Genomic DNA, 24,236 nt, shown 5'->3' on the forward strand with positions numbered 1-24,236 from the left:
TGAAAAGTGATTTTTATAGATGAATCTTTATAGTACATTTTAAAAAAATGATTGTTAGAATTTCAAGTACAGAAATCTTCAGTTGACCTCTGGACATTTCTAATTAAACTCTTGCCATCTCTGTTGGACTCTGTGTGGCTAAATGATACTGCACATCTCTGAACCTGAATGAGGGGTACATGACAGTTGAGCCAATTCGAGTTAAAACAAACTTTGATTCAGCTTTATGGGTTTGAGTAAGTCCCTATTCCCATGACTTAAATAAAACCTGTCTTCTTTGGTAGGGATGCCCGCTCCAATGTGTTTCTGTTATAGCTGCAGAAAAATAGGGCTTGAACTGAAGACTTTTAGAAGATATGGTCTATACCTCTTTAGTGACTTGCACCATGGTAACTAAGAGAACTTTGTTGTGTGTGCATGGGGCTTTTCTATTGTGGCATCAGTTAATCCTTATGAACGCTGTGATGGAGAAGACATATCAAGGAGTGCAGCCATCTTTACGGGTCTCTTCTGTTACAGTAAATGCTCTATGTGCCCACCTGTGTGTAACATGAAAAGCTAACCAAGGCAAAGCATGGCAGGCTGGTGAATCCAAAGCCATGTACCCAATGTTTCCAGATTCCAGGCTGTTTACTGGTAAGGCTTAAATTAAACCTAGATGTGGCTATGTCCAATTCTCTGAACTTCTCAGAAGTCCAGTTCCTTTTGTTGAATGGTAACAAAACATGTAGTTCATGAGGCTGTTGGACAGAATTAAATGACATAAAGTATGGGCAATGACCGGTACAGGGCGAACATCCAGAAGACGGAAGCTGCTGGACCTCACTGCTTCCAGAACTGGAATTGGAACCCAGATCTGTGAACTCGCTTAGGGACAGTGACCAAGGCCAGGGTGTGGATTTACAGGAGCCTAGCTGGGGTTGGAACACAGGCTTTCTCCTCACCCCTGGCGATTGAGGCCAATCAAAACTTATGTCCCGGGGCACAGGGGAAGGAAAGGGTTAAGGTTTGAGAAAGCTTAGAAAACAAGAAAAGCCAGAGTTTCCCGCCCCCTTTTTACCGACCACCAAAGCCCGGCTAAGTAAGTCCCTCCCCTCGGCTACCGGGGCGGTCGTCCTGCGCTCTCCCACTCCACCCCTGGCTTACAAGATCTAATGAGCTCCCCCGGGAGGCTGAGCGGGGAGCTTGGGTCGGAGCGAGCAGACAGCGCAGCGCCTGGGCGGGAGCAGGCTGGGTGAACACCGGCCGCGCTGCGGACCGCTGGAGAGCCGCGGAGATGGCGGTGCAGGCTGCGCTGCTCAGCTCGCACCCCTTCATACCCTTCGGTTTCGGAGGCTCTGGGGACGGGCTGGTGAGCGCCTTCGGAAGTCTGGACAAGGGCTGCTGTTTCGAAGATGATGAGAGCGCGGTGTCCGCTGGAGCGCTGCTGTCCGGGTCCGACGGCGGGGACGTGCGCGAGGCCACCCGGGACCTGCTCAGCTTCATAGACTCGGCGTCCAGCAACATCAAACTGGCGCTGGACAAGCCAGGCAAGTCCAAGCGGAAAGTGAACCACCGCAAGTACTTGCAGAAGCAGATCAAACGTTGCAGTGGCCTCATGGGTACCGCACCTCCGAGACCGCCGTCCCCGAGCTCCACAGACACTTCAGCCAAACGGCCGCCCGGAGCCCCAGGAGCCTCGACTGTCGCGACCCCGGCGCACTGTAAGGCCGCCCCGCGGAGGGAGGCGACCCAGGCTGCAGCTGCCGCCAGCCTGCAGAGCCGGAGCTTGGCTGCCCTTTTCGACTCTCTGCGCCACATCCCCGGGGGAGCGGAGACCGCAGGCGGTGCGGTGGCCGCGTCGGTCCCGGGCCTTGGGGCAGCAAGCTCTGCGGGAGACAGGGCGGGCACCTCGGCGAGCTCAGTGGCTCCGGGTACCAGGAAGGTCCCTCTGCGCGCCAGAAACCTGCCCCCCTCCTTCTTCACGGAGCCATCCCGGGTGGGCTGCTGTGGCGGCGGCGGCCCCTCGGGCCAGGGTGTGAGCCTGGGTGACCTGGAGAAAGGGGCGGAGGCCGTTGAGTTCTTTGAGTTGCTGGCGCCGGACTTCAGCACTGGCAACGATTCGGGTGTCTTGCTGGCCGCTGACCCTCTCGACCCGTTCCCCGCCGGAGCCACGGTCCTACGGGGACCCCTGGAGCTGGAGTCCGTCCCCTTTGAGCAGCCGGCGATGGTGGGGAACCTACTATACCCCGAACCCTGGAACACCCCGAGCTGTCCTCAGAGCAAGAAGCCTCCTCTGCCTGGCGTTCGAGGCAACATGACCTTGAACGAGCCTGTGCGCCTCTTGTACCCCACAGCCTTGGACTCACCGGGCGGGGAGGACGCACCAGCCTTAGCCTCTTTCACCCCCTTCTTCCCAGATTGTGCGCTGCCGCCGCCCCATCAGGTGTCCTACGATTACAGCGCGGGCTACAGCCGCGCGGTTTACCCCAGCCTCTGGAGACCAGACGGGGTCTGGGAAGGGGCTTCTGGGGAGGAGGGAGCGCATCCAGACTGACTGCGAGGAACCCTTTCCTTCCCTTATGACTACTGTGGGCTGCGTGCCACCATGGGTTTCTTCTGAGTGGAGAGAACGACGGGATCACGCATGTGAAGATGAAATGGGATTAAAAAAAATAAAACCGCGATCCATTTAATAAAGAATCTTCAGGAAAACAGATGAAGAGGAGTTGGGGATTGTTTTAATCACAGCCTCAGATTTTCTTTTCTTTCTTTCTAAGTAACTCATAGATTCTTTCTTGGACCAGACCAGTTTTCAAGCGGAGACAGGATTTGGGTGGGATGATGGAAGGGTCAAGAGTAAGACAGAGTTTTTGTAGCCCCCTGTCTCATCTCAGTTCATCCAAGGTCAGTGTGTTTGATGTCATTACCCCATTCAAACAGCTTCCTGGTGTCCTCCCCTGACTACATTCTGAATTAAAGCCTATGTTGAAAGAAATGGACCAGAGGTATGTGGTCATTGAATTGAGTGTTTTCTTAGTGTTTTCACAGATCTCTCAGCTTTGCTAGGTGGACGCTGCGGGTGGGAGTTGGTGCTGGAAAGGTCATGTCCCAGGCCTCCCTTCTTCCCCCCTTTGCCTTTCTTGGTTTTTGTTTTTGGTGCGGGGGATGGGGTAGGGTGGGGCCGGGAAACTGACCATGCCCTTACAGCTACTCAACTACTTTTTTTTTTCTCACGATGTCAGATATTAAACCCAAGGCTTTAAACACACTAGAAAAAGTGCTCTACCATTGAGCTTTATTCCCAGTTCTGAGTGTGACTCTCTTCTTTCCTTCTTAAGACCCCCCCACCCCGCGCCCTTACCAACCTCGGCCTTTCCCATATTTTTCTGCTGTTTGTTACCTGTGCATAGCTTACCCCGTTGCTCTAGCCTTTCTTCGCTGCTCTTTCTGCCTTCCTCCAAATCTCTGAGTTGAGGGAGAGGCAAGTCTAGACTCCCATTTCTGTCTTCCCCCTTTCCCCTTTACCAGTCATTTTGGGGTGGGGGAGGGGAAAGGAAACAGGTTATAAGGTCTTTGATTTTAAGTTTCCTTACTATAACAGGATGACAGCGTTTCTCCAAATCTCACTTTGTAGCTGTTTGGGTGACTCCGAAGTAAAATACTCAAAATGTCTTGCAACTGTTGCACTGCTTGGCCTTGCAGGTATACATGTGTCTTTATAGGCATACAAATGGCTTCTGCGTGAAAACCATGCAGTGTGCTATTCTCATTTTTTTTTTCTGTTTTGGGCGTTAACACCCCTGTATCCCAAATCCTTACTCCCCAGCCCCTACATCCCTGATCTTCCTCACCCCTTGTACCTCACCATGATAGGGGAAGGTGAAGAGTATAATGGTTTGAAAGGAGATTTTCCATTCTCTTTCTAACCTGCATGGAGACTTGGAGGGGGAAAGTCAGAGAAAAAGTTTAACCAGTCGTGAATGTGGCTCTCAAGAAGAGACCAACACTCAGAAATGGGGTATGTCTGTAGACTTGATTGCTGCTTCTGTGTAAAACAGGCTGACTGAATACATGGAGAAAGAAAAAAATATTAGTGTGGCAGCAAGGGATGAAAATGTCTGCGAAAATCAAAACTACTGCTGTAGATTTTGAGAAAGTTTTTTTTTTTGTTTTTTTTTTGTTTTTTTTTTTTAAGGAACGAACCTGTATGAAGCATTGGTAAGCATGGTTTCAAATACTATTACCAGATCACTTTCTTCTGAGCAAAACTGGAGTAGTAACCGTGAAAAGAATTTTTGCAACTCTTGAAATCTGGCAGCTAGTTGACTTTTTCACAGTGGTGAAAAGTGATAAATTTCATTGTGCTAATGGCACATTACTCAACGGCCATTTAATTTATGTTGGTTTATTGTGACAATAATTTAGGGTAGAATTTCACAGTCAGACATTAACACTGTGACTGTTCATAGGGCTCACTGTCAATGTAGTGCTTCTTAATTTTCTTCTTTCTTCTTACCCTGTTTAGCAAAAAGAAGATCTCTTTGGCCAGCACCTTGTTTGTTATGCCTTCTGTTCACGAGAAGAATGCCAACACCACATGTTTCTATGTGCCAGGCACTGAGCAAAGCATCCATTGATCTTCCGGGGGGTGGTGGAGGGGGCAGTTGCCCGTTGCTCCTTTGAAAGCTGAGGTTCAGACAGGCAAAAACAATCCCAACTTATTGAAAGCAAGTGGCAAAGTCCAGATCTAAGAGTACTGGGACACCAAGACCTGCCTGTCATTTGTGCGCTTTGGCTAAGATTTGCATTCATGGGTTCCTGGCCCCTACTCTATGCCAGGAACAGAGATTCCTACCTCTTGGTGCCTTTGAAATTTTGGGCACCACAGTTCCTTATTTTGCAGACTGTTTTGTGCATGGCTGAAGGTTCAGCAGCCTGCCTGGACTTGTCCATTAGATGCCAGTGGTACTCTGCTGGTTGTGATACTAAAATCTATCCTCATTGTCACACGTGCCCTAAGGGGCAAAATTACCACTAGCTGAAAATTAGGTTAGGCAAATATAAACTCAGTGCCTGTGGGATGTCCAGCATTTTCACTTGAACCTTATTATTTATTATCTTATTTAATTTTGATAGAGGTCTGAATTTAGGTGTTGTTTTTCCTTATTGGTAAAAAATAAAAAACCCTGAGGGCAAACTAAATTAGTTAACTTAGCGATACCTTATTATTTACTTACTATCCCATTGGTAAACTAGAGAACAATCTGTCAGAGAGTATTACTGTAAGAATTTGTCATAAGATGCTTATAAAAGCCCACAAAGAGGAAAAGGATAGTATTTGGTAGTCTAGGCTTCAAATTATGTTAAACCATCTTGTTATTCAGGCTGCTGTGTACTGGATGCTGACATAGCACCCCACCCCACTCCCATTTCTCCGTCTCCTATTCCTCTTTTTCCCATGTTCCTTTCCAATCTGAGTTTATCTGCATCTGACTATGTCACCCACTATAGTATAGTAAGTGATATTCATATTATTCCTGCAAAGACTGAACATGTGTCCTTGCAGTCATTTTAAAAAAATCTGTTTCATCTCTTGTGTAGCCACAGAAATATTAATAAAGAATTATTTTTAAGTGTAATGGTAGATATTTCTTAAGACCAGGAGTACAATGTAATTGTAAAGGTATGGCTGGACAAGCTTGGGACACCATCTATGTGTGGAACACATATTCTTTATTGTCTCTTCAGCTGGTCATTCATCATTCCTGGAAGGACTTTTAAGTGACATCCAGCAATTTCACAATGTTCCAACTCTTGTCCATCTTCATTCAAACTGCCCCATACCCTTCATTACACTATTGGGTCCTGACAAGATAGAGACCCTTTCTTCTATCTCCCCCCTTTCTATAATGTTTTCAATTTCTCTCTGCAAATATCAGGACTTCATCCTACCCTTGTGCTCCAGGATCCTGCCTGTCCCCGCTCCATGAGAAAATGTTGTTCCATTTATTATTATTTGTATCTTGCTATTATCTCATTTCCCCCTCACATTCTGGAAACAAATCTTTAGCATAAGTAAAAAAATTACAAAGGCTAGGGGGATAGTTGAGTGAAAATCTCAACTTTCAACTGTTTCCCCTCTAAGCGCCAATCTGTCGTCTTCTCTTGAGTCAAGTCTCTTAGGGAGGAGCCTACACCATTTGCACTACCTCACTGGAGAATTCAACTTTTACTATTTTGAGTCTAGAGTGATCAACATTCTGGTTTTCTGAGGGATGCTCAGTTTTAAGTCTGCAAGTTTCATGTACTGAGAAATCCCTAAATCCACAGCACACACTGCCTGTCACTCCCCATGAATTCGCCACTGAAGCCCGGCTAGAATCCAGCTGTCTTGCCTACTGTTCTACATCTGAGTGCTCTATTTTCCTAAGCATGTGATTGTGGGATCTCGTTTTCTTTTCTTTAACTTTGTGGCCTTCTCTTCTCTTCTCTCTGGAGCTCCTTAGTGTTCTCCAGACCTCTGCAGTCTGCCCTTTGTTCTTTACACTCCTTATGTTTTTCCAGGGAGATGGTGACTTTCCAAGCACTGTCATCTATTCTGTGTGTTCTGGTGAATATCACTCTGACTCTGACCCAGCTCTGTACTTGCAGTTTTTTTCTTCCATATTAGACGGTTACCTACATACTCTCTAGATAGGATGTCCCGAGGGCTCCTTAGCTCCCTAAACTCTGTGCTTCAAGTTGAACGGATGCTCAAACTGACTAGTCACAGTCAACTTAACCCCACCAGTTCCTGTAGCCTCTCTCACCCATCCAAATGACTATCAAAGGCTACTAAGTTATTATAAATATTTTTGTTCATGATTTGACATCATGCTCAATATACCTATATCACATTATATAAATTCATGTTCGTATATTCTCATATTTAAGATCTGGAGTGTTACTGGGTCTCTATTAAGATGCATTTTTCTAGTTCCATAAATGACTTGCCGAACAAAAAAACAAAGCTTAGCCTCTTTCCAAGGAGCTATAAGACACTGATACTTTCTTTTTAGTTTATCTCTAAACACAGCTAGTAGTTATTAGATTTAAGTCACTACCTCTTGGTGGTCTAGTGGCTAGGATGACTTGACAATAATTAGAGGCTTGGGTCTTCAGTTTAAAAGATACTAATGTCATAATTTTAGCCTGTCTCTGTCTCCTTCATTCTTCCTTTAGTGACACTTCCTTAGTTTGAACCCTCAGTAATTGTCACCCAACCTACTCTAGTGATCTCTTAGTGATTGGTTGATTGATTGATTAATTAATTAATTAACAACTTTCCTGAACATTCTTGAGTGACTTCCTACTGCTTCCATGGTCAACGTTAACATCTTTGTTAACTTATAAGTATGGCTCCTGCCATCCTTTCTAGCGTCACCCATGAGTTCCCTAGGGGAATGAATGTTTAAGAAAGTTCATAGTAATTACAGTTGCTTGACTGCTCCATTCCATGAGTTTCCTCCTGCCGGACTCAATCCTAGAATACACTCTCCGATTTCTCTGCTTCCTTTTCTGTACCAATGTCACCCTCTCTTAAAAGTTTCCTGAATCAAACACTCTCAATTCTTTTGTCCAATTTTAATATTACCTTGTAGCAATTAATTAGACCTTTAAAAATAATTGTTATTCTTTTGCCTCCTTCACTGGGAACCTCTGGGGTCCTATTGCTTGACTGATGACCCATGATTTCTGCGTGGATTTTTAAGTCGTGAAGGAGACTTCCCACTCACTGGCTCATTTGAACTGTACCTGAGGCTTGTAAAATGGCGGTTTTTTTTTGAGGAAATACTGAGCAAAAAGAATCCCCCTTTTTTGTAGGAACTAACTTGTGGAAGGACTTGTGTATGGATGTGACAATCACAGGAATAATTGTTGAGAATGCAAAGGAACAGGGACTTTGCTTGGAGCAGCACACTTGCAGCAGGCAGAAGGGACATTGGTGACATGCTTTTAATTATTCATCCTATCTCTATGGTATGGACAGAACTTTCCTCTGATATTTCATCAAATAAGAAAGTTTTCTCTTCCTACCATGAATTTAAAATTGAGATGTGTACCTCTGACGAAAGTACATGGAATAATTTGTCCCTTGTCAATGTGGGAATGAAGAATATATCAAAAAATAACCAAAGAAATGTCACAAAGAAAGTTTAGCTGATAAGTGAATGATATGAATAGATCCATTTTTCTAAAGATACTGTTTCTAGAAATGCATTTCAAGTTAAATATAACTTTAATTTTCCCATAGGTTCTGGAACTAATGGAGAAGGAGGGAAAGAAAGACAGGACTGAAAAAGCAAACAAATGGTTGCCCATCTAATAAGGGGGATCTATTTCCACCTACTTATTAACAATGAAAAATTTATGGGTATAAATCCAAAAATTATCCCCTAAAAGGTATGTTGAAGAAATAACTCCCAGGGGCTCAGAATCTGTCACAATTGGATGTAGGGTATTAACATAGATATAAGCATAAATGAGGCTATTAGGGTAGAAGTTAATCTACTATGACTTGCATATAAATGAAGGGGAAATTTACACACACACACACACACACACACACACACACACAGAGAGAGAGAGAGAGAGAGAGAGAGAGAGAGAGAGAGAGAGAGAGAGAGAGATGCTTTGAAGAGACAGAGAAAATACAGCCATGTGTGTGGAAGGATGCATCTACTAGTCAAGAAACACCAATGATGGCTAGCCAACACCAGACACTGGAAATCATGGAGCAGTTAGAGATCATGGACCTGCCCAAACCTTAAGTTCAGACTTACAGAGTTCAGAATTGGAAGACAATACATTTCTGATTTCAAGTCACTCAAATTTAAGTGTGTTGATACAAAAGCTTTAGGAAAACTGGGAAACGCAGATCATTATGATTTGATGGGTAAAAATTAATCCTATTTATTGCACCACGTAGGTTCTTGTGCTTACAACAGACTTATGTAACTATGTTACGTTTATTTTATTTTTTTTTAACTTTTTTTTTTTTTCTGAGCTGGGGACCGAACCCAGGGCCTTGCGCTTGCTAGGCAAGTGCTCTACCACTGAGCTAAATCCCCAACCCCACGTTTATTTTATTTTATACTAGGTATATAAAGCTCTGAGCACTGGCAGAATCAAAATGGATAATTTGTATTAATCCTACCATACAAGAACTTCCATTGTTTTCATAAATAAGTTTTGTTTAAATTCAATATCAGTAGAGTTAAAAACATTATGGTTCTATTTCTTTTTTTTGCCAATGATGTGAAAATAACTTATTTTTCTCAGGGTAGAAGATAGGAATAAAGAATTGTCAGACCCCCATGGCACACTCTTCCTGTCTTTGCACATATACCCCAAACACTTACATAACCAAAAGGAAGGAATTGGAAAGTTCCATTCAAGTGAGCCTAGAATTTGGGTGGATAGTCTGTAAGTGCGCTATCATTACTGTTTGTCATGAACCACTGGATTGCCTAGAATCACACATCATGATCGCGCAGAGCTGGGGTTTGAATAAAAATGGCCTCCATAGGTTCATAAGGAGTGGCACTATTAAGAAATGTGGCTTTGTTGGAGTATATGTAGCCTCACTGGTGGAAGTGGATCACTGTGGAGGTGGGCTTTGAACTTTCATATGCTTAATCTAGGCCTAGTAGGACAGTCTCTTTCTGCTGCCTATGGTTCCTTCTTCAGCACTATATCTGCCTGCATGCTGCCATGCATCTAGCCATGACAATGTAGAACTAAGCTCTGAAACTGTAAACCAGCCCCAGTGAAATGTTTTCCCACAGTCGCTGTGGTCATGGGATCTCTTCAGAGCAATAAAACTCTAAGACAAAAGTCAGTGAAATGGGTGGAAGGTAAGACTCCAGCCACCATTTCCTAGTTACTGTTATACAATTGAAATGCAGCATTGCCAACATGGGGATTGGGCTTCAGGGAGCTCTCACTCTGAAGCCACACCCAGGTCCTGGATATCTGCTATAAGATTTTTAGAATGAATCAGAGTGAAGCAAAGTTGTTCATTGATGCACTTGAAAGAGTCAAGTGCAGGTGTGAGGGAGGAAGTTACCCACGTGACCCAACAGTAGCCAGGTATTTGATTTGTGTGTTTTCAAGCTATTTAATATGTAAGTAACCTTTCCCTTGGTTATCGGGTTGCTTGAGGTCTTTGCAGTTTATTTCCTTTTTCTGACAACCTAAGCCTGTCAGTGCTTATTACTAAGAAAGACTTCTCTACTGTTTTGTGTGTATGCACATGCACTGGCTGCTCTGGTAAAGGGATGGGAACGTTGATGTTGCAGATGTCTAGCCAGTTAGGTTGAAAATTAAGCATTAGCCAGCACAGGACTCTGGAGAAGAGGGAGACCCCTTTAAAAGCTATCTCATAATACCTGTTTTCTAACTAGCTATACTGTAACCAGTGGGTTCCACAGAGGTATGCCATTGGTCAGGTATCATTAGACTAGAACTCCATGTTCTGTCAAATGGGAATGATGACACCCCGGACAGGGATTTGCAACTGCCTTAGTCCCACAGACCAAGTGCCCAGCATTCTATAAAGATCATCTGTGAACGGTGAGTATTATTACTGCCCCTGATGTCCAAAGGGGCTCGATCAGAAAGCTCAAAAAGAGCCTTGAACTTCCCAGTCTCTCTCACTGCATCCAGACAGGGAGAACTAGAGGCCATGGGGTATTCCTCAGGATTTAAAAGTCTGGGGGAAGCTCTGCTACTAAAAACATGCTGTCTCTCCTTAATGACTTGGAATCCGTGACTAACTGGTCCCTTCAGATGAGCTGGCTTGTAAAGGACTGACGTGGAATGAGCTTTTGCCCTAGAAGACAAAACAAACCCCACACAAAGGGCTGGGGCTGTTGGGCAGGAGGAGTGAGGCACCCCTCCCAGCAAGCTAGAAGTCTCTGTCTGGTCCTCCTGGAGCGGAGCAGGCCTCCCCTGAGGACTGGATACTGGGTGGTCAGCTTTGTGGTTGGAGTCTCAGGGCTTCCAAGTTCTGGGTGCCGAGTGCTGCTCAGAATTCGATCTCTTAATTCTGTCCTTAACGACAGGGTTTCAAAGCAGTACGGGGGATAAAGTGGCCCAGAGAGACTCAGGACACGTTTGAACACAAGCCCAGAACACAGATGGAATCTGAATCGTATTGGCACAGGCCCCGGTCATGGGTTGCTGCCAGAACATTGTAAGAAAAGCCATTCTTGTCTGCACAATGGTGGGGAGGAAACAGGAAGTGAGGCAGCACGGCTTCAATTATCCTCTCTGAGAGCCTGAGCAGAGAGGGTACCCCTATCAGCCCGTAGTTGCCACACACCGAGTACAGAGAGCGCGTTAGACAGCAGTGGCAAGTGATGTAGTAACAGCAGCTGCTGCATCTGTTGTACAAAGTGTGCGGCCACACTGCAGTGAGCCACTACCAGGCTCGGTTTCTGCTCTTCCCTACGGACGCCACTCTGCGGAGTGTCAAACTTTGTCAAGTACCACCTGGGAGGCGGTGCTAAAACCATTCCCTGATTTGGGGATCAATGTGAGGATGAAAAAAAAAAACCAACCATATATGTGGCTATTGCCAAGGGTCAGGTAAGGAATAGGTCCCCAGGATCTGGTATTATTACCTCTACCTTGTCATGCGGTCTACTTATGTTATGTGCAAGGCATTGGTAAATATTACAGAATCTGGAAATCATAGGGAATAAAATACATCTGCTCCCCCACCCCGTTGCCGCCGCCGCCCCGCGTGCTTTTGGGCACTTAGGGCCTTACATGTGCTAAGCAAACACTCTACCGTCAAGTTTTATTTCTACCCCTGAAGCTACATTTTAACTGTGAATTTATTTCTACTTTATCTGAAGCCAAAGATTTGCATTCTATGAGGGTCCCCAGCTTAGAACTGAGGTCTTACCCTGACTCTGTTGCCTGCCTGCAGATCCTGTTCCCCTAACTGGGCTGCCTTATCTGGCCTCAGTGGGAGAGGATATACCCTAATCCTGCAGTGACTTGAGGTACCAGGGTGAGTTCCCCAGGAGGGAACTCTATGCCTTTATATTTCTTCTGAGTGATTTTAAAAACTGGTTTTAGATTTATTTTTTTTATTTTATTTTGTGTATGAGTGGTTTGCTTCAATGTCTGTTCAATGCAGGAGTGCCTGCTAAAGTGAGAAGATGGTGTTGGATCTCCTGGAGCTGGGGTTACAGAGAGCTAAAGTATGGGTGCTGGGAATCCAACCCAGGTCCCCCGGAAGAGCAGTTGAGCCTTTTCATCAGCTCCCTATGAGTGGTACGTTTGTTTTCTATTAGCTGAGGTAGAAGTTTATCACTAGATCCTATCTTGGGGATAAGAATCCTATTTTTAGTCCTCTCACTCATGAGGTGAGAAGGCTTGGCAGAGAGCCCTTGGCCTATTCCTATATTCTGTAGCTGAACCACTTGGAGAACACAGGACTAACACCACTGCTCTGGCCAGACATTTCTTGCAAAGGCACACTGAAGTACCCGCTTACTGTCTTACCCTCTGAATCCTCTACCTCTATTTTATTTTATTTTATTTTATTTTATTTTATTTTATTTTATTTTTTTAAAGTTATGGTTAATTTTCACATTGGCCAAAACCATAGGACAATGTTTAAAAGGAGAAACATTCTTTTTCTAAACACTTGTAAATAATTTAAATATTTATAACAGTGTAGCTGAATTAGCCCTTTTATTGAATGACAGTCACAGTGTTAATATTAAAGAGCTAATTTTAAGAGGAAATTCAGAAATGTAAACGATAATCCATTATTGTTCCCCAAATGGAAAGATCATTTAACTCTGTCTGAATCTCCGTTCTCCCTGTCTCTGAAGTGAATGTACAGGGAATCTAGTGAGTTCAGCACTCATCTTGCTTACGAGTGTTTAATGAGGAACAAAGAAGTTAGAACACTGGAAGTTTGATAAAGTTCATCACAGAGCAATGGCGGTTGATTTACTTGTTTCAGATCTTGGCAAATCATCATTTAAGTCTCTCTTTGTTTCTCCGGCTACATACAGCGGGACCTCACTTGGATGCGATCAGACTGAAGCAGAAGATGTTTGTAAAAGCACCCGGAGAAGCTGGAGAAATGCATTAAATTAAAGTAGCATTATGTATCCATTCCACAGGAAACGACTCAGAGATAGCAAAAGGCTATACCCCATTGACCATTCCAGGGAAGAGCGGGAGCTGCAAACAAGCTGTCCACATACAGAATCTCTTCTTAGGAGACACCCCCATGCTCAGCATAACCTCACTGACTTCTCCTTTTCTCCAGTTACTAATCTCCCCGCGGTGGAGGCAGTCCCAGATCAGTTCTTTGAGCTAGGCTTAGAAGAATAGGACCGTTTATATCTCTGCTTAGACCACTGGAAAATCCTTTTATCTTGCTTCACTGCAAAGGACAGCAGAGCAAAACTTGGAGACTCCAAAGCTCTACAGAGCCATCTTGTGGTCTCACAAGAAAATAACTCCATTTAGTCTCTGGTGTCTTGGTTTGGATATGATTCAAACGTTGCTTGTTGGTTTCGTGGTTGTTTATTTTTTTCCTTCCATTCCTAAATACGTTTCCTCCCTGGAAACCACTAAACAAGGATTGATACGTTGTTCAAATTCTCTTCCTTTAACTTCCTTTATCTTCGGATCTCAGCTTCCGGACCTTGGTTTGTGCTGGACCATGTTGGTGTATCTGAGTTGAGGTGAATTAATGTGAGTGGGAATGATATTTCCACTGCAGGTCTGGATAACTTATAGCCCTGCTGTTTTCCATCCACCAGGCTCTTTCTTCTGCGATTTGGTACAGTACTCACGGAAATCTTAGAATTCATATCTTAAAGTTGGAGCCTCAGGTAGGAGATATTTGTTTCTCATGGTTTGTGTTTAAAATGTCTCCCACACAGACTCGTGTTTTGAGCGAATGCTCACCTTGCTGGTGGCACTATTTGGAGAAGTCATGGAGCTTTTAAGAGGTATGGAATAGCTGAAGGATGTAAGCCACTATGGATTGGGTTTGGATGGTTAAAATAAATGTTGTTTGGACCCCCATCTTTCCTTCTTTGGTTTCCTTCTGCTGCATGCTCTCACTGCCTTGACTTCCCCACTTGTAATGAATGAATTCACTGAAACAGAGAGCCAAGATCAATCTTTCCTCTCTGAGGTTGTTTCTCAGTTATTGGGGTCACAACAATATAAATGTAACAATCACAGCCTCCAACTTCTTAGATGAAAGCTGCCCGCCAGGAAGAATACTTCCTTTGGACTTAGAAATCTATAGGCTTCGACTTATCATCTATTTTTTGTGTTTATTTGTTACATCAACTAGAGTTGCCCAAACCAATGCTGATTAAGTTAACAGTAAGAATCAGAGAGAGACTTCCATGAGACAAGAGTGTACTGTTTTCAGGGACCCTCAGTTCCACAGACATTTCTGAGGTCTTGGGTTGGTGTATGTTTGGGTGTATTTGTGTCATCTTCTAGCATTGTGTTCTAATAGTTATGTTTTTGTGAAATGTACAAAAGAAAGTACAAATCCCATGGATTTATCAGAGCCACTGTCTCCTTGCCTTCCATAACCTTCTACTTTGTGTTCAATGATATTGGGCAGGCCGCACATGATTTTAGGATCTGGATAATGAGATGTTGAGTACAAATACATTTAGTTTTAACTTTGTTCTGATCATAGCCCCCTCTGTTCTACTTCTTGTTCCCCCTCACTAAACCCTCCATTGTTTACTCTCCCTCTCCTCAGAGAAGGGGAGGACCCCCTTGGGTACTACCCTGCCCTGGGATTTCCAGTCCCAGCAGGACAAAGCACATCCTCTCCCACTGAGGCTCAACCAAGAAGTCAAGTTAGGGGAAGGGGTTGGCAGGCAGCAGAGTCAGGGACAGCCCTATTCCATTATTGGGGGACTCACATGAAGACCAAGGTGCACATCTGCTTCATATGTGTAGAGTGCTTGGGTTCAGCCCCTAAATGTTCTTCAGTTAGTAGTTTGGTCTTTGTGAGCTCCCATGGTCTCAGGTTAGCTGAATCTGTACGTCTTCTTGTGGCATCCTTGACCCCTCCAGCTCCCTCAATTCTACTGCTCTTTCTTCCACACTTTTCTTCCACAAGACTCCCTGAGCTACTCCTGGAGTGAGTCTCTGCATTTGTTTTCATCAACTGCTGAATGAAGCCTCTTAGGAGACAGTTATGCTAGGCTCCTGTCTGCAAGCACAGCAGCGTATGGCTAATAGTGTCAAGCGTTAGCTCTCTCTTATGGGGTGGGTTTTAAATTAGGACATTGGTTAACCATTCCTTCAGTCTCTGTTTCATCTTTATCCCTGCACATCTTGTAGGCAGGGAAACTTTTGGGTTGAAAGTTTTGAGGGTTCATTGATGCTCCTGTTCCTCTACAGGAAGTCCTCCTGGCTACTGGAGGTAGCTATTTCAGCCTCCATGTCCCCTTTTCCCTCTCAGCTAGGGTCACCTCTGTGGTTTTTGATCTCTTCCACGTAGAGTTAAGTAATGGTCATCAGCTCTTCTGGTGTTATGTGGTACTTGTATTTTATTTGTGTCTATTATGAAGGGTGTCGTTCCCCTAATTTCTTTCTCAGCCTGTTTATCCTTTGAGTAGAGGACTGAGGTAGCTGTGGGAGTTTGCAACCCCAGAGGAAGAACAAACAACAATATCAACCAACCAGACACCCCAGAACTCCCAGGGACTACACTACAACAAAGAGCATGCATGGAGCGACCCATGGCTCCAGCTGCATATGTAGTAGAGCATGGCCTTATTGGCATCAATGGGAGGAGAGGCCCTTGGTTCTGTGAAGGTTTGATGCCCTAGTGTAGGGGAATACCAGGTGGGAAGGAGTGGGCAGGTGGGTGGAGGAGCACTCTCATGGAGGCAGAGACTGAGGGGATGGGAGGGTTTCTGGAGGGGAAACCAGGAAAGGGGATACATTTGAAATGTAAATAAAGAAAATAGCCAATAAAAGAAAGTACAGGGGTGTGGGGGAAAAAGAGAAATGTTCAATGTCCTTAGACATTAGGGAAATGCACATCAAAACAACTGTGAGATCCCATTTTATACCCATCAGAATGGCTAAGGTCAAAAACTTAAGTGACAGCACATGCTAGTGAGAACATGGGGCAAAGGGAACACTTCTCTATTGCTGGTGGTAGTGAAAACTTGTATGACCTCTTTGGAAATCAATTTGGGGGTTTCTCAGAAAACTTGGAAGAGTTCTACCTCAAGACTCAGCTACATCACTCCTGGTCATCTACCCTAAAGATGCTCCACCATCCCACTAAGGGATTTGCTTAGCTATGTTCATATAAGGTTATTCATAATAGCCAGGAACTGGAAACAACCTAGATGTTCATCTGAAGAAAATAGAGAAAATGTGGTGGATCTACACAATGGACCAGTATTTGGCTACTAAGCACAAAGATATCATGAGTTTTGCAGGTAAATGGATGGAGCTTGAGAATATCATCCTGGTGAGGTAACCCAGTTCCAAAAGGACATGCATGGTATGTACTCTATTATAAGTAAATATTAACCATAAAGTAAAGGACACCCATGCTACACTCCACGGACCCAAAGAGACTAAATAAGAAGGGAGGCACAAGTAAGGATGCTTGAATCTCACTTAGAAGGGGGACTACTTAGAATAAAATAGTCATAAGAGGCAAACAGAGGGAGAGAACTTGGAGGGATAGGGGATGGGTAGGGGAATGGGGTGGGGTTCAGGATCAGCTGTGGGGAAGAACAGGAGAGATGGCCATATGGCCATGAAAATGAATGGAAATCTGAAAGTGACTGGGGTGGGGATGTGGAGTGTATCTCCAGGATGAGACAGAGATCTGGGAAAACAGAGGTGTCCAAGAATCAATGGGGGAGTGAATTTAGCTGTGATTCACTGCACTGGGGATATGAAACTTGAGGAAGACACCTCTTGTAGTGAGTCAGGAACCTCAGTGGAACAACAACCAACCCACAAAACTTTCCACCCCAAATTTATCCTGTCTACAGGAAATGCAGGCATGGGGGATGGCCAACCAATAACTGACCCAACTTGAGACCCATTCCATGGGCAAGCACCAATCCCTGACACTTAATGATATTTGCTCTGTTATGCTTGGAGACAGGAGCCTAGAACACTTGTCTTCCAAGATGCACCATCCAGCATCTGACTCAGACAGATGAAGACACCCACAGCCAAACTTTGGATGGAGCTTGGGGATTCTTATGGAAGAATAGGCAGAAGGATTGCAGGTCCTGTATGGGGTAGAAACTCCTCAGGAAGACAAGTGAAGTCAACTAACCCGGACTCTTGGGACTCTCAGAGACTGAAGTACCAACCAAAATCACACATGGTGTAGACGTAGGCTTCCAGCACATATGTATCAGATGTGAAGCTTGGTATTCATGTGGGTCCTGAACAACTGGAGTAGGGGCTATCCCAAAAGCTGTTGCTAGTATGTGGGATATGTTCTTCTAGCTGGGCTGCCTTGTCTCACCCCCAGTGGGAGAGGATGTGACTAGGCTGGCAGAGACTTGAAGTGCCAGGGTGGGGAGAAAACCAAGGGAGGCCTGATTTGCTCAGAGGAGAAGTGAAAGAACACGTGATGAAGGATGATTCTTTGCTAACAAACACGCATGTACTGGTCCACTTTACATTGTGTAATTGAACTCCATTTGTTGGAACTCCATAGTGAGAAAAGCACCAAAAACTTTTGGTGGTGTGCTGTGACTTCTTGCTGCTTCTGGGTACTTCGGCTGATTGGCAGAGTGATGTCAGCTGAGACACACGCATGTGCTGAGGAAAGACATGTGGTGGGACAAGACCTGTAGAGAACAGGTGATGTTTGGCGAGAGCATAAAATGGACTCGACAGATAGTGAGGGAGGCTGAGCTTGGTTTGCTTGCATAGCAAAGCTTCTTGGGCTTGAGCCTTTGCTGATCTTTACTTTGTCGAGAGATGCACAGCCCAGAACCCTTACTTATTCCTCCTGCTGATTCATGCTGAGACTGAGGCCAGAATGTCTCTGCTAGGTCATGTAACTGCTGCTGATTCAACTTTGCTATCCCAACTCTACTGAACTGGACTGCTGGCATATCCAGGGAGAGTTTGTGAGTGGATTGAGCTGCTGCTGACCTGTGATTTGAACTGATGATTTCCAAACAGCACAGATGAACTGAGGGCTATCTCAGACTCTGTTGCCTACCATTGGATCCCCTTTGCCTACTAGACTCACTGGTTGGGCTTTAGTGGAAGAGGATATGCTTTGTCTTGCTTCAGCTTGATGTCCCAGAGCAGGTATTTACCCAAGAGGGGCTTCCCTTTCTCTGAGGGGAGGGAGAGGGGATTATGGGAGAGAGATTTGTGAGGGTGGGACTGGGAGGAAAGGTGGGAGAGGTCTGCGCTTGGGATGTAATGTGGAAGGCCGTGATAGCATTTGCCATTACAAGATGGCGCTGGCTTCCGCTGCACCAGCCCGACTTTCTTTCAGGAAACTAGCTGTGTGCGCATGTGCAAGAGTGTATTCTCGCCAAGTCTTTGCCCACCCCGGGGCGTGCCAGTGAGATCATGGGTAAGCGACCAATCAGGCGTGGATGAGCCGTGCTAGGGTTTTATAAGCAGTGCCTTTCTGGGCCCCGGGTCTCTCCTCTTCAAGATGCAATAAATGCTTTGCTGCAGAAGGATCCTGGTGTCCGCAAGTCATTCTTGCTGGCGAGACGTTGGGCACGTGACAATGTAAAGTGAATAAAAAATAAGGGGAATAATGTAAAATAAAATTCTAAATTGATTTTCTATTTTTTCCTTTGGAAAATAACATTATGGGGGCTAGAGGATTGTCTCAGTGGGTGAAGTGTGAGGGGCTAGGGCTTAATTCCCAGAACTCATGTAAAAGCCAGAGATAATGGCAGAGAATCCTGGAAACTAGGTGACTAGTTTTGAAAGTATGAGCTGTGAGACAGAGCCTGCCTCAAAATATTAATTGGAGAGTGACAGAGGAAGACACATCAACCTCAAGCCTCCACCTGTATGAACAAATACATAGACATATGCACACACACTCACTCGTGTGCATGTGTCCACATACATGTAAGCATGCACACACACGTGTGAATGTCACATGCATGCAAATACACACAAAAGAAAATATAAAAGTGTTCTTATATGAAGGAATAGTTAGAGGTAAAAGAACCAAAGTCAGAAGAAAGCATTTATTAAAAGCTGTTAGTTAAAAAGATAGAAGCATTGAAATAGCATTCAGACTTTTGTGGTATTTGTGGCATCAATAGATTTTGTAATCTATTGAGAGTTCACTTTACATTTTAGATAGACATTTGCTTTTGTACTGCTTTTGATAGTTTTTTTCCTGAGAAGGATATAAAGTTATATGCTTAATGCCCACAAAAAATTCTAGTTCATCTGTGAGTTTAGAATATATTTAGGTGCTTGAAAGAGATTGACATGTTCCAGGAGACATAGGTTAGTGTCTGACACCAATGGCATGAAATGTGTCTCCATGGAACAGAGTATAGGACAGGAGGAAGTAGAAATGGGGTGCTTCTTTAATTTGCATACACATTGTGTGTGTGTGTGTGTGTGTGTGTGTGTGTGTATTCATCTGTACAGATGTAGGCGTGCCATAAGTGTAGAGGTTGGAAGACAATCTCACAGGGAGGTCTTTGCTTTCCCTATTGTTTAGGACAGGATTATTTTGTTCTTTTCCAACTGTGTATCTAGCTGGCCCCAAGCTTCCAGAGATTATCTTGTCTTTGACTATCAACATTGCAGGAATGCTGGATTATAGATCCTTGTGTTATATAGCTTTTCTGTGGATTCTGGAGATTCAAACTTATGTCTTCACACTGAAGAGCTTTTACTCACTTTCTTTCTTTCTTTCTTTCTTTCTTTCTTTCTTTCTTTCTTTCTTTCTTATGTCGCTTTGAGATAAGCTGAAGTCATCTGAAGGGAGGGAATCTGAACTCAGAAAATGACCTCCATAAGATCTGGTTGTAGGCAGGCAAGCTTCTAGGATATTTTCATAATTAGCAATTGATTGATCAGGCCCAGCCCATTGTGTATGGAGACACCTCTGGACTGGTGGTCCTAGGTTCATTAAAAAAATCAGGCTTCGGGTTTCCCTCTGCACCCAGAGTTGGAGCTATCCTACAGCTCTTGGACACAAAACCTGCCCACAGAGAGCTGGTCAGCAAGGAGCGCTCTCCCTCCTAAGCTCACAGCCTGCAAGTGGGACCCCACTTTCTCTCCATTGACTGTCCAAGGAGAGACATGTCAGGAGCTCACAGGGCACTAGACTGCAGGGAGGCCGAGGACAGGACCCTTCCAGTCTTGATATCAGCCCAGAGCTGGGGCTGTCCCACAGCTCTTGGATCCAAAACCTGCCCTAAGACAATGGTCTCTCAGGAGCCCTCAAGCTCCCAAGATCACAGGCTCACAGGCCCACAGGAGGGAGGAACTCCAGTCAGAGACAGCAAGACTAACTAACATCAGAGATAACCAGATGGTTGCAGGCAAGGGCAAGAACCTAAGCAACAGAAACTAAGACTACTTAATATCATCAGAACTTAGTTCTCTCACTACAGAACATACTGGATACCCCAACACACGGGACGACCAAGGTCTAAAATCACATCTTATGATGATGGTAGAGGACTTTAGGAAGGGCATAAATAGTTCCCTTAAAGAAATACAGAACACACGTAAATAAGTAGAAGCCCTTAAAGAGGAAACACAAAAATTTCTTAAAGAATTACAGGAAATACAACGAAACAGGTGAAGGAATTGAACAAAACCGTCCAGGATATAAAAATGGAAATAGAAACAATAAAGAAATCACAAAGGGAGACAATCCGGGAGATAGAAAACCTAGGAAAGAGATCAGGAGTCAAAGACACAAGCATCACCAACAGAATACAAGAGATTGAAGAGAGAATCTCAGAGGCAGAAGATACCACAGAAAGCATTGACACAACAGTCAAAGAAAATGCAAAAAGCAAAATGCTACTAACCCAAAACATCCAGGAGATCTAGGACACAATGAGAAGACCAAACCTAAGAATAATACGTATGGAAGAGAACGAAGATTCCCAAATTAAAGGGCCAGTAAATATGTTCAACAAAATTATAGAAGAAAACTTCCCTAACCTAAAGAAGATTGGAGCAGAAAAGAAACTCCTCCCAATCACATATTAGTCAAAAGACCAAATGCACAAAATAAAGAATATTAAAAGCAGTAAGGGAAAAAGGTCAAGTAACATATAAAGCCAGACCTATCAGAATTACACCAGACTTCTCAGCAGAGACTACGAAAGGCAAAAGATCCTGGACAGATGTCATACAGACCCTAAGAGAACAAAAATGCCAGCCCAGGTTACTGTATCCAGCAAAACTCTCAATTAACATAGATGGAGAAACCAAGATATTCCATGACAAAACCAAATTTACACAATATCTTTCTACAAATCCAGCCCTATAAAGGATAATAAATGGTAAGGCCCAACACAAGGAGGCAAGCTACACCCGAGAAAAAGCAAGAATCTAATCGTTTTGCAACAAAACAAAGAGAAGAAAAGCACACAAACATAATCTCACATCCAAACACAAATCTAACAGGAAGCAACAATCACTATTCCTTAATATCTCTCAACATCATTGGACTCAATTTTCAAATAAAAAGATACAGATTAACAAACTGCATATGCAATGAGGACCCAACATTTTGCTGTCTGCAGGAAACACACCTCAGTGACAAAGACAGACACTACCTCAGAGTAAAAGGTTGGAAAACAATTTTCCAAGCAAATGGTCTGAAGAAGCAAGCTGGAGTAGCCATTCTAATATCGAATAAAATCAATTTCAACCAAAAGTCATCAAAAAAGATAAGGAAGGACACTTTATATTCCTCAAAGAAAAAATCCACCAAGATGAACTCTCAATCCTAAATATCTATGCTCCAAATACAAGGGCACCTACATACATAAAAGAAACCTTACTAAAGTTCAAAGCACATATTGCACCTCATACAATAATAGTAGGAGATTTCAACACCCCCTCTCATCAATGGACAGATTATGGAAACAGAGACATAGACAAAGAGAAATCATGAACCAAATGGATTTAACAGATATTTATAGAACATTCTATCCTAAAACAAAAGGATATATCTTCTTCTTACCACCTCATGGTACTTTCTCCAAAATTGACCACATAATTGGTCATAAAACAGGCTTCAACAGATACAGAAAGATAGAAATAATCCCATGTGTCCTATCAGACCACCATGGGCTAAAGCTGGTCTTCAAGAACAATAAGGAAAGAACGCCCACATATACATGGAAATTTAACAATGCTCTACTCAATGATAACCTGGTCAAGGAAGAAACAAAGAAATTAAAGACTTCTTAGAATTTAATGAAAATGAAGGTACAACATACCCAAACTTATGGGATACAATGAAAGAAGAAAACTCATAAAACAGGAGAGAGCATATATCAGCAGCTTGACAGGACACCTAAAAGCTCTAGAACAAAAAGAAGCAAACACACCCAAGAGGAGTAGAAGGCAGGAAATAAACAAACTCAGAGCTGAAATCAACCAAGGAGAAACAAAAAGGACTATACAAAGAATCACCAGAACCAAAACTGGTTCTTTGAAAAATTCAACAAGATAGCTAAACCCTTAGCCAGACTAAGCAGAGGACTCAGAGAGTGTGTCCAAATTAACAAAATCAGAAATGAAAAGGGAGACATAACAACAGAATAAGAGGAAATTCAAACAATCATTAGATCCTACTACAAAAGCATATATTCAACAAAACTTGAAAACTGCAGGAAATGGACAATTTCCTAGACAGATGCCAGATATCAAAGTTAAATCAGGAACAAATTAACCATTTAAACAACCCCATAACTCCTAAAGAAATAGAAGCAGTCATTAAAAGTTTCCCAACCAAAAAGAGCCCAGGTCCAGATGGGTTCAGTGCAGAATATTTTCAGACCTTCATAGAAGACCTCATACCAATACTATCCAAACTATTCCCCAAAGTGAAACAGATGGAGCGCTACTGAATTCCTTCTATAAAGCCACAATTACTCTTATACCTAATCCACACAAAGACCCAACAAAGAAAGAGAACTTCAGGCCAATTCCCCTTATGAATATTGATGCAAAAATACTTAATAAAATTCTGGCAAACCGAATCCAAGAGCACATCAAAACAATCATCCACCATGATCAAGTATGCTTCATTCCAGGAATGCAGGGATGGTTTAATATATGGAAAACCATCAACATAATCCACTATATAAACAAACTGAAAGATAAAAACCACATGATCATTTCATTAGATGTTGAGAGAGCATTTGACAAAATTCAACACCTCTTCATGATAAAAGTCCTGGAAAGAACAGGTATTCACGGCCCATATGTAAGGAGAGTAAAAGCCATATACAGCAAACCAGTAGCTAATATTAGACTAAATGAAGAGAAACTTGAAGCAATCCCACTAAAATCAGGGAGTGGGCGAGGCTGCCCACTCTCTCCCTCCATATTCAATATAGTTCTCGAAATCCTAGCCTGAGCAATCAGACAACAAAAGGAGATCAAAGGGATACAGTTTGAAAAGGAAGAAGTCAAAATATTATTTGCACATGACATGCTATAAAATTTAAGTGATCCCTAAAGTTCCACCAGAGAACTACTAAACCTGATAAACAACTTCAGCAAAGTGGCTGGGTATAAAATTAACTCAAATCAGTAGCCTTCCTCTACACAAGAGAGAAACAAGCTGAGAAAGAAATTAGGGAAATGACACCTTTCATAATAGTCTCAAATAATATAAAATACCTTGGTATGACTTTAACCAAGCAAGTGAAAGATCTGTGTGATAAGAACTTCAAGCCTCTGAAGAAAGAAATTGAAGAAGATCTCAGAAGATGGAAAGATCTCCCATGCTCATGGTTTGGCAGGATTAATATAGTAAAAATGGCCATTTTACCAGAAGTGATCTACAGATTCAATGCAATCCCCATCAAAATACCAATCCATTTCTTCAAAGAGTTAGACAGAACAATTTGCAAATTCATCTGGATAACAAAAAACCCAGGATAGCTAAAACTATCCTCAACAATAAAAGGACTTCAGGGGGAATCACTATCCCTGACCTCAGG

General features: G+C 43.4%; 1 protein-coding gene across 1 annotated transcript; it reads left to right on the plus strand.

Annotated features, from left to right (window-relative positions):
- Positions 1-1,184: 1,184 nt before the first annotated feature.
- Positions 1,185-2,682, plus strand: Fam181b (family with sequence similarity 181, member B). The gene is given in 1 exon segment (NM_001109150.2): positions 1,185-2,682. A coding segment is annotated over 1 exon segment (1,260 nt). The 5' UTR covers positions 1,185-1,276; the 3' UTR covers positions 2,537-2,682.
- Positions 2,683-24,236: the final 21,554 nt, after the last annotated feature.

Source organism: Rattus norvegicus, chromosome 1 (assembly GCF_021556685.1).
Source record: "Rattus norvegicus strain SHRSP/BbbUtx chromosome 1, alternate assembly SHRSP_T2T, whole genome shotgun sequence".
In the NCBI taxonomy this organism is placed as follows: domain Eukaryota; kingdom Metazoa; phylum Chordata; class Mammalia; order Rodentia; family Muridae; genus Rattus; species Rattus norvegicus.